The following is an 11,352-nucleotide window of genomic DNA, read 5'->3' as shown; positions in this document are numbered from 1 at the left end:
CACTGACATACCTCACCAGACAGGCACAAAGGCGAGAAATTAAGAGCAAGGATACGTTGATAGCACTTGCTGATGTTACTGGCCAGGGGGTTACTGACAAAACAGGTTTTTGCTCTTTGTACATATCCCTAGCAAATTGTTGCTATAGATGTAAGAGTTCTTTAAGTTTTCATCAATCTCAATGTGTCACACATGCATGCAGAAACACATGTAGACATACACACATACAGAAGCACACTACCAACTGGCCGCCAGCACTGGGGAGAATGTACTGGAGCAGGGTGGGCAAGTATGGATCAGTTAGCAGGAAAGTTGTCATCAGTGTAATGGTCAGTCGCTGTGACACTCTGTCTCTGGCCCATTGGCTTCTCTGGTCAGATTCAATTTCAGCCAGTATGACTGTGAACTTCTCTCTCATTAGTTGACAGTCATGTGTAACCCAGTGTTAAAAACGGGATTAAAAGTATAAATATTCATACTCTCACGATGGGAATAAATATTGATAAAAACAAAATTAATTATAATAAATACTGATAAAAAGCATGTAAACATAAGTTTAATATGTACATATGTATATGTGGTATATAGATGGTGTGGGGGCAGGACTTAGTCCTTTAGAGTGTGTTTGTCAGATCCACTGAGCGACCAATCATTGGCCGGTCTGACCCTCCCCCCAGTCTGTGCGCTGCTGAGACACCTGTGCGTGCCTTCGTGTGCCAGTAAGATACGCCAGAGACACAGACGGTGAAAGATCAGTTTACCCGTGCGGCGAAGAAGCTAGCTGGATAGTGAAAGTCCTTTTTTCGGCGAGAATAATAAGAGTGATACTGTATTCCAGAGGCCGTGAGCCAACGTGAGCACTGTGAAGCCCCGTGTAGCATTTGTTGCTTTGCATGGTAAGTCCCAGGCAGTACACGTGCGCTAGCATAGCATGCTACTTGCCGCTAGCTCCGATGCTAACTTCTGTTAGCCATTTTGCAATGAAAGTGCCTTTTCTGGGGCTAAAGCAATTAGCACTGAGTCTGCTGCACTGCATACGAGATGTTCTTTAAAGGTTTATGTCACATTACTGTGGTATTGATGTATAATGTATGGTTTTGTGCGACGTTATGTTAGCACATGTTCACTTTTCTCATGGTGCTAATTATAGTTCTGCACAATTAAGTATTAGCAACGTGAAATTAAGTGCCTTCACCTGCACTGTACTTAGCTGAAACTTGATAAGTCTCAAGCCAATGTGTATTTTTAATGCACTGCTGAGCTATTTTGTATTGTTTTAAATGTGTGTTTCCTATGCACTTTTTCCCTTTGAAATGAGAATAATTTGTTGTACAACATAGAAATTTAGAAGCACTACAAGCAACCAGTAGTAATAAGTTACAGGCATGATAGCTTAAATGTTGAACTACTGTGTTCTGGCCTGGTCCCCAGGTCAGGTTTTTTCCTTTGCTTATTTGGATTGGATTGGTTTTGAGGACCTGAGAAGAATCGAGGATCCCTTTTCCAGTACTGGATGGCGAGCCCAGCCCAAAGAGCCGGATGAACTGGTAGATTGTAACCCGACTGGTTACAAACACACTGAGTGACTACTGAACATTGAAAGACTGAAATTGACTTTTAAAAAAAAAGACACAAAAGACAATATATCCTTAGGTCGACCATTTGTGGGGTTTATTTTATTTTGTTTTCAAGAAGCGCGCTCTACTTTTGTTAAATGTGCACAACTTTAATAATTGCTAATAAATGCAATTGTGTTTTCTACACCTACTGTGTACAAGTCCTCTGTTGTCATACACCCTTGGCTCCTACGAATCTAGAACCTGTCTGATCTGGTCCATATTTCCCTTCTGTCCGCGTACTGTGGTTAAAGGTAACTATACTGCCCGCACTACATGCAAAGAAGGCAAGAAGTAGCACTAACAGGTCTAGTATTGCACCACCAGTGTTACATAAGTAAAAGTGGCGAGCCAGCCAGGAGCCTAGAGTGTTGTGTGACAACATTGGAATCCTCTTTGACCCTTGATCAGACGCTCACATACTATGAAAATGGATTTTGTCGAGAAGTATGCCGTTAAAGTACCAAATGCCATTATTGTTAGCGGTGTTACAGATAGAGAGAAAGACAAAGAGGTATTTGAGTTTCTGGAGCAACATGGAACTATTCGTAGAGTACTCGCTGTCGATGATGACTCTTCTGCATTCCACAAAAGCCAGATTTTAGAGTTCGAGTCCGGTGCAGCCGTTGAAATATTAGCACCTAAGCTGCCTTACCTCTTACAGTCCACTGACAATCCAGATGTCAGTTACCGCATTCGAGCCTTAACTGACGTCTATACTAAGACCGTAGGGGGCAGTGTTACTGAGGCTTACATTAGCAACCTGAAGGGTTTAGCCAAGTTAAGTGGGAAGGATTTCGAAGAAGTGTTGCGGGAGGCCCTATCCACAATAGGGAACACCATTGAAGCTGCTGAGACAGCTGAGAGAAACCCTGAAAATGATGCTGCTGATCAGACTTGCCCTGTGGTAGGATCCACACAACTTGGAGCCTCACCTTCAGTCTTAACTGAACTGCCTCACCCTCCTGAACCCATTCAGGGCACATTCCAACGCCCCATGAGACCAAACTTGACACCTCAAATGTTGAGTCCAACTGACCTCAACCCACCGGAGGTTCAGAAAGTAGTAGTCGAGCATGTTGTCAAGAGTGTTGAAAAGACATCACATGCTCACTCTACATTAAGACTCAGAGCTTTCTCTGGCAAGATGTCCAGACCTTACAGCGAAGCTGACTATGAAACATGGCGTTCTCATGTTGACTTGTTGATGGAAGATGCTTCTTTGTCCGAGTTGGGAAAAACTCGTAAGATTCTTGAAAGTCTCCTTGCTCCCGCTTCTGATGTCATCCGCCCTCTTGGGCCAGAAGCCACTCCTGCAGACTATCTTAAACTTCTGGATTCAGCTTTTGGCACCGTCGAAGATGGTGAGGAACTGTTTGTACGCTTCATGAACACCCTCCAAGATCATGGTGAAAAGCCCTCTGCTTATCTGCTTCGTTTGCAGGTGGCAGTCAATCACACCGTGCGCAGAGGTGGGCTTGAACCACATGAAGTAAATAAGCAGCTTCTTAAACAGTTTTACAGAGGCTGCTGGGATGATAACTTGCTAACGGAGTTGCAATTGGAGCTAAAGCATAAGGAGCCGCCCACTTATGCAGAGCTATTGCTTCTCCTGCGTACTGCAGAAAACCGACAAGAAGTTAAAAACACGCGAATGAAGAAACACTTTAGCGCCACGAAACCAAAAGCAGTGTCTCATGAACAGACGGTCACTGAAACAAATGCAGATGTTCGCCAAGCACAGTCAGATAGTCTAGAAGAGCTGAAAAAACAAGTTGCCGATCTAAAAAGCCAATTAGCTGCCGTTGTGAAGCCAAAGAAACAAGCAACACTGAAGACAGTTCGAACAAGGAAACCTGAAAATAAAAAACCTGACCATGCCAAACCTGAAGACTCACCTCCACCCAGCCGCCGCAGTACTAGGCCCAAGCCCTGGTATTGCTTCCGCTGTGGGGAAGATGGACATATAGTAGCCACTTGTGAGTCAGAGCCCAATCCTGCCCTTGTAGTTGCAAAACGAAAGGAATTAAGAGTGAGAAGGCAGATATGGGACAGGCAGAATGACCAGCTTTCTTTAAACTAAATTCTGCCTCCGTTGCGGGACAAATGGAGGCTGATGCTTTGTTAACCCGTCCCACCCAGGTTAAACAAAAAGCTTCACCTAAAAAGCGTGCCAGCCTAAAGTCACACACAAGATCAGATTCCTTCGACTTTCCTAAAGGTCTAATTGGTACGAAGAGTACTGCACAAGTGAAAGTTAATGGTCACACAGTGAGTTGTTTGCTAGATACTGGTTCCCAGGTGACTACAGTCCCCGAGTCCTACTATCGTCAGCATTTGTCCTCTCATGAGATTAAGCCATTGTTTGAACTTTTAGAAGTTGAGGGTGCCAACGGTCAGTCTGTGCCTTACTTAGGCTACATTGAACTGCATGTCACTTTCCCAAAGGACTTCCTTGGCATTGAAGCTGAAGTGCCGACACTTGCCTTAGTTGTCCCCGATGTGCGCACAGCTTCTCAGTCCTTAGTGCTAATTGGGACAAACACATTAGATGTACTTTATGAGCTGTACTCTAACACATGCCATGAACTGCAGCTGAACCTGCCATATGGCTATAGGGCAGTTCTAAAAGTTCTTGAGTCACGACACAAACAGTCCAAAGACAGTAGTCTTGGTTTAGTGACGATGCACAACAAAGAGCCACAGTTGATTCCAGCAGGCCAAACTGTTGTTCTAGATGGTGCTGTAGCTGTGTCAGCCGGTAACGGTGAAAAGTCTGTCTTGTTAGAGTATCCACGAATGTCAGCCTTACCTGGTGACATCCTTGTGAAACCTTGTCTCATAGACCTACCTGAACGAGCACCTTACCTTGTTCCAGTTATACTTACCAATGAATCCAAACATGATGTGACAATCCCTCTAAATTGTGTCATCGGAGAAGTCAGTGCATATCAAAGAGTTCTATCTCACGAACACTCAGTGAGAACTCCAAGATCCCGAACTGAGCAGAAGTCAAATGTAACATATAACTTTGACTCTTCCCCTATTAGCGCTGAATGGAAGGAGCGCATAACCGAAAAACTAAGCCAAATGCCCGAAGTGTTTGCACAGAATGATCTTGACTTTGGAAAGACGGATCAAGTGAAACACACAATCAGATTGTCAGATGAAACACCGTTCAAGCATAGAGCGCGTCCCATACATCCGAACGACCTGGAGGCAGTCCGTAAGCACCTCAAAGAACTGCAAGAAGCTGGCGTGATCAGGGAATCTACCTCCCCTTTCTCTTCACCCATTGTAGTCGTGCGGAAGAAAAATGGTGAAGTCCGCCTCTGTATCGACTACAGAAAGCTTAACGCGCAGACTATAAAGGATGCTTACGCTCTCCCCAATTTGGAGGAAACGTTTTCCACCTTGATCGGGTCGCAATGGTTCTCTGTCCTGGATTTAAAATCTGGGTACTACCAAATTGAGATGGAGGAGCTGGACAAACCAAAGACGGCGTTCGTATGTCCCATCGGCTTTTGGGAATTTAATAGAATGCCCCAAGGCATTACAAATGCCCCCAGCACATTCCAGCGGCTCATGGAGAAATGTATGGGCGACATGAACCTGCGCGAAGTGATCGTGTTTCTCGATGACATCATTGTATTCTCCAAGACACTTGAAGAACATGAGGCTCGCTTAATGAAAGTTCTTGATCGCCTGAAAGAATATGGGCTCAAACTCTCACCCGAAAAATGCAAATTTTTCCAAACTTCTGTCAGATATCTTGGGCATATTGTGTCCAGCAAGGGAGTGGAGACTGACCCTGAAAAGGTGGAAGCCTTAAGTACCTGGCCTGTGCCCCGTGATCTTAAACAGCTCCGCTCATTCTTAGGCTTTTCAGGGTACTACAGGCGGTTCATTAAGAACTTTTCGAGTATCGTTAAGCCCCTCACTGACTTAACATCAGGCTACCCTCCTTTGCGCAAAAGCACAAAGCCTAAAGCTAAGTCTGTCCAGTACCATGACCCCAAGACACCTTTCGGCGAGCGATGGACTCCCTCTTGTGATTTTGCTTTCAAAACCATCATTGAAAAGCTCAGTACTGCGCCTGTATTGGGTTTTGCCGACCCTAAACTGCCATATACGCTCCATACCGACGCCAGCACTACAGGGCTTGGCGCCGCGCTCTATCAAGAGCAGAATGGCCAGACCAGGGTGATAGCTTATGCAAGCCGTGGGTTGTCTAGGAGTGAATCTCGTTATCCCGCCCATAAGTTAGAGTTCTTAGCCTTGAAGTGGGCAGTAACGGAAAAGTTTGCAGATTACTTATATGGAAATCAGTTTACTGTCGTAACAGACAATAATCCTCTGACGTACATATTAACTACTGCTAAGATGGATGCCATGAGTTACAGATGGCTAGCTGCCCTGTCAACGTTTAGCTTTAAGCTCCAGTACAGAGCAGGCAAGCTTAACTCAGATGCAGATGGCCTTTCTAGACGGCCACATGGCGAGTTGCTTAACGACGCAGTGTCCCAAAAAGAGCTCGACCGCATACAGCAGTTCAGACAGACTCACCTGTCCCTACCTGACAGCAGTTTAAGTCCTGAAGTAGTGTCTGCTATTTGTGAGAAACACCTTGTATGCAGCTCTCAAAATGACACCATCCCTTTGGTTCACTCGCTAGCCATTTCTGCAGCTGCCATTCCAGGTGACTTTGTCAATGAAAATGACTGTGGTGGTCTTCCTGTTATGCCCCATATGTCCCCTGAACAGATCACAAACGAACAAAGAACAGACCCTTGTCTGAGGGAAGTTATTGCACAAATTGAAACTGGAGAAAAGGTCCCACCAACTGTGCGAGCTGAACTTCCTGACATCAACCTTCTACTCCGAGAGCTCAATCGATTAGAGATGCACAATAACATCCTGTATCGAACTCGCCAAGATGGAGGAGATGTTACCTACCAGCTTGTCTTACCTGAACAGCTCCGTGACTCAGTCTTCCAAAGCCTCCACTGTGACATGGGCCACTTAGGCACTGAACGTACCTTAGATCTTGCCCGAACAAGGTTCTATTGGCCTCGCATGGCAGCATATATAGAACATAAGATCAAAACATGCAACCGCTGTGTAAGACGTAAAACTCCTCCAGAAAAAGCAGCTCCACTTGTGAATATCAAATCCACCAGACCCCTCGAATTAGTCTGCATGGACTTCCTGTCCATTGAGCCTGATCGAAGTAATGTAAAGGATGTGCTTGTATTAACCGATCATTTCACGAAATATTCATTAGCCATCCCTACCAGCAATCAGAAAGCTCAGACCGTTGCAAAAGCCCTTTGGGACAACTTCATAGTCCACTACGGGATACCCGAACGATTGCATAGCGATCAAGGTCCCGACTTTGAGTCCCACATTATCCAAGAGCTTTGCAAGATCATGGGCATTCGCAAAATCCGGACAACACCCTATCACCCCAGAGGAAACCCGGTAGAACGTTTCAATAGGACGTTACTAAGTATGCTAGGTACTCTTGAGGAAAAGGACAAAACTCAGTGGCACAACTATGTCAAACCACTCGTTCATGCGTACAATTGTACGAAAAACGATACAACTGGTTTTGCCCCATATGAGTTAATGTTTGGCCGTCAGCCAAGATTGCCAGTCGATCTAGCATTTGGGCTGCCCTTTAACAACAAAAGTTTCAAGTCGCATTCTCAGTACATAACAAAACTAAAGGCAACTCTACAAGAGACCTACAAACTAGCAACAGACCATGCTAACAAAATGGCAGAAAGAAACAAAACAAGATTTGATATGCGAGTGAAACCCTCAAAACTAGAGCCAGGTGACAGAGTTTTGGTGCGTGCAGTCCGTCTCAGAGGCAAGCACAAGCTAGCCGACAAGTGGGAGACTGATATTCACGTTGTGGTGAACCAAGCAGGTGACTTGCCCGTCTACAGTATAAAACCCCTAACAAAAGAGGGCCCAGTCCGCACAGTCCACCGCGATCTCTTGCTCCCTTGTGGTTTTCTTGCCCCTGTTGAAAAGAAACCTGTCCAACCAACTCATGTACGCAAACCAAAAACAAGGCAATCACCTAAACAACATGAGGAATGTGATCATTCAGAACTGGAAGATGAGGATATCTGTTGGTTCAGAGAGGAACCTCTTCAAGAGCCCATAAAGGTCACTCGAGTCTATGAGATTCCCCAGCCAAAGACACACCCTAATGATCACGATCATACTGAAACTCATTTGCCTGGAGGAGACAACTTACATGAACATGACAACTTGATTGGAGCTGACAATTTAACCGGATGTGACAACTTACCTGAATGTGGAAATCCACTTGGATATGGAAGCCTAGAGGAGAGTGGAACCATGGTGGAACACTCAACCACTGACAATGAAAGCGAGAGTGATGCCAACTTACCCGATGGATCTACCTGTGATGGGCCAGTGGAAGAAGACAACTCAAATGATAATCAAGCAAACTCAAGTCAGTCAAATACTGAGAGTGAAGCCACAGCGACTGTAAGGCGCTCAGAGAGAACAAGAACCCAACCAGAACGACTGCAATATAGTCGGTTGGGAAATCCTCTCGTTTCCATTGCCCAGTCCCTGTTTCAAGGTCTAAGCCTGGCTTTTACCAGTGCCTTGACAGAACAAGATTCTGTGGTCATCCCCATGAAGGCTGGTTCCCCTGTCATTACCGTTTAGCTATCCCATGCAAAGGGACTTGCATGATTCTAAGAGGGGATAGTGTAACCCAGTGTTAAAAACGGGATTAAAAGTATAAATATTCATACTCTCACGATGGGAATAAATATTGATAAAAACAAAATTAATTATAATAAATACTGATAAAAAGCATGTAAACATAAGTTTAATATGTACATATGTATATGTGGTATATAGATGGTGTGGGGGCAGGACTTAGTCCTTTAGAGTGTGTTTGTCAGATCCACTGAGCGACCAATCATTGGCCGGTCTGACCCTCCCCCCAGTCTGTGCGCTGCTGAGACACCTGTGCGTGCCTTCGTGTGCCAGTAAGATACGCCAGAGACACAGACGGTGAAAGATCAGTTTACCCGTGCGGCGAAGAAGCTAGCTGGATAGTGAAAGTCCTTTTTTCGGCGAGAATAATAAGAGTGATACTGTATTCCAGAGGCCGTGAGCCAACGTGAGCACTGTGAAGCCCCGTGTAGCATTTGTTGCTTTGCATGGTAAGTCCCAGGCAGTACACGTGCGCTAGCATAGCATGCTACTTGCCGCTAGCTCCGATGCTAACTTCTGTTAGCCATTTTGCAATGAAAGTGCCTTTTCTGGGGCTAAAGCAATTAGCACTGAGTCTGCTGCACTGCATACGAGATGTTCTTTAAAGGTTTATGTCACATTACTGTGGTATTGATGTATAATGTATGGTTTTGTGCGACGTTATGTTAGCACATGTTCACTTTTCTCATGGTGCTAATTATAGTTCTGCACAATTAAGTATTAGCAACGTGAAATTAAGTGCCTTCACCTGCACTGTACTTAGCTGAAACTTGATAAGTCTCAAGCCAATGTGTATTTTTAATGCACTGCTGAGCTATTTTGTATTGTTTTAAATGTGTGTTTCCTATGCACTTTTTCCCTTTGAAATGAGAATAATTTGTTGTACAACATAGAAATTTAGAAGCACTACAAGCAACCAGTAGTAATAAGTTACAGGCATGATAGCTTAAATGTTGAACTACTGTGTTCTGGCCTGGTCCCCAGGTCAGGTTTTTTCCTTTGCTTATTTGGATTGGATTGGTTTTGAGGACCTGAGAAGAATCGAGGATCCCTTTTCCAGTACTGGATGGCGAGCCCAGCCCAAAGAGCCGGATGAACTGGTAGATTGTAACCCGACTGGTTACAAACACACTGAGTGACTACTGAACATTGAAAGACTGAAATTGACTTTTAAAAAAAAAGACACAAAAGACAATATATCCTTAGGTCGACCATTTGTGGGGTTTATTTTATTTTGTTTTCAAGAAGCGCGCTCTACTTTTGTTAAATGTGCACAACTTTAATAATTGCTAATAAATGCAATTGTGTTTTCTACACCTACTGTGTACAAGTCCTCTGTTGTCATACACCCTTGGCTCCTACGAATCTAGAACCTGTCTGATCTGGTCCATATTTCCCTTCTGTCCGCGTACTGTGGTTAAAGGTAACTATACTGCCCGCACTACATGCAAAGAAGGCAAGAAGTAGCACTAACAGGTCTAGTATTGCACCACCAGTGTTACACATGCCTCACTGCTGCAGACTTTGGGGGTCTGGCCAAATTTTAAGGCCAATTGACTTTTAATATGAATCACGCTGGGATGCCAAGGACTCATCCCATCGCTGGAAATTAACACCCTGGAGCCCACACACACACACACACACACACACACAAAGTGACTCACAAACAGTTATTAATGGCTTGACAGAGTAGTGTGATTGTTTTCCCTACAACTAGACAAGTATCATGTGGTGCAGAATATCACACTTTTGGTGTAATGTATAGTAAAGGCAGACTTTTCCATTTAAGGCTGTCAGCCCTGTACACAATACAAGTCTAGCCTCTGGCCTCATTCTTCTGCTTATTTAGTTTTGATATCCTTGCCGGCTCATCCTAATCAGCATTTTTAACCCTGCTCTATTTGGTTGCCCGTCATAAGCAATTTTGTATTCTCCACAAGTGCACTACCTTCTATAATCACTTGTGTTGTTGAAAAGTTGGCCTGAAATTCTGATTTTCCACACCAAAAACATGGTCTGCTCTGTTCCTTGTTGTGATCCAATCTTTGTCTTGGTGTTATTTCTACCTTTATTTTTATAGCCTTTAGTTGTTTGTACCTTGTTCTAAGTTTAATCTCCCATGTCTTGTTATTCCTGATTTGTTCCTGCTGTTCCCGCTAACCATCTTTTGTTCCCATTGAGATTATTCCGTACTGCTTTAATAATGTTGAGATTTGGGTTCTGAGCAGGCCAGGTCATAATTAATAAAAAAAAAACCCACGCATAACAGAATGCTATCTGTGTACATTAGGTACTAACTACATTAACCCACCTCCGGCAGAGCTTCAACAGCATTCCAAGGGAGACTGGGGACATTGAGTCCGAATGGACCATGTTTAGCATCTCCATTGCCGAAGCTGCTGCATTGAGCTGCGGCCACAAATTGGTTGGTGCCTGTTGTGGTGGTAACCCCGGAACCAAATGGTGGACACCAGAGGTGAAGGAAGCCTGTGGGACTTTGGAGGCAGCTGACAGGTACCGACAGGCTCGGGCAGTAGCTGAAGCAAAAACTCGGGTGTGGGAGGAGTTCAGAGAGGCCATGGAAAAAGACTTTCGGACTGCCTCGAACAGATTCTGGCAAACCGTCAGGCGTCTCAGGAGGGGAAAGCGGTGCTCTACCTGGGGTAGTCTTAGATGATATTACAGGTTTTGCTGAGACAGCGTTTGTGTGCAACATGGATGCAAGTGAATGGATGCAAGGGAAGTGATCTCTTCCATCATCAACTTCTCTTCCTGGGAGAAGGAAGAGAAGTTTATGCAAGGTAGGCCTGGAGGAAATTAAATACCTTGGTCACATCTTCTCAGCAGATGGTTTGAAACCAGATCAGAGCAAGATAGAGGCAGTAAAAAAATGCCTACACCAAAGTGCAAAAAAGATGTGGAGCGATTTCTGGGTATGGTGACATACCTAGCAAAGTTCATTCCA

At 44.6% G+C, this 11,352-nt stretch overlaps 1 protein-coding gene across 2 annotated transcripts; it reads left to right on the top strand.

Moving 5' to 3' along the window:
* Positions 1-438: 438 nt before the first annotated feature.
* On the top strand, positions 439-4,493 carry LOC146656455 (zinc finger CCHC domain-containing protein 12-like). 2 transcript variants are annotated; one of them, XM_085427176.1, is made up of 2 exons: positions 439-896; positions 1,432-4,493. In XM_085427176.1, the coding sequence occupies exon 2, from the start codon at positions 2,041-2,043 to the stop codon at positions 3,697-3,699; it is 1,659 nt and encodes a 552-aa protein (XP_085283302.1). In that variant the 5' UTR covers positions 439-896; positions 1,432-2,040; the 3' UTR covers positions 3,700-4,493. The 2 variants fall into 2 exon arrangements, with proteins under 2 accessions (XP_085283302.1, XP_085283303.1); XM_085427177.1 differs by having other exon boundaries at positions 439-900; positions 1,437-4,493.
* Positions 4,494-11,352: the final 6,859 nt, after the last annotated feature.

Source organism: Rhamphochromis longiceps, linkage group LG13, assembly GCF_057381845.1.
Source record: "Rhamphochromis longiceps isolate RC_006_pf linkage group LG13, R_longiceps_female_GT1.1, whole genome shotgun sequence".
In the NCBI taxonomy this organism is placed as follows: Eukaryota; Metazoa; Chordata; class Actinopteri; order Cichliformes; family Cichlidae; genus Rhamphochromis; species Rhamphochromis longiceps.
The sequence above is the reverse complement of the archived record's forward strand: the minus strand, read 5'-3'. Positions and strand labels throughout refer to the sequence as shown.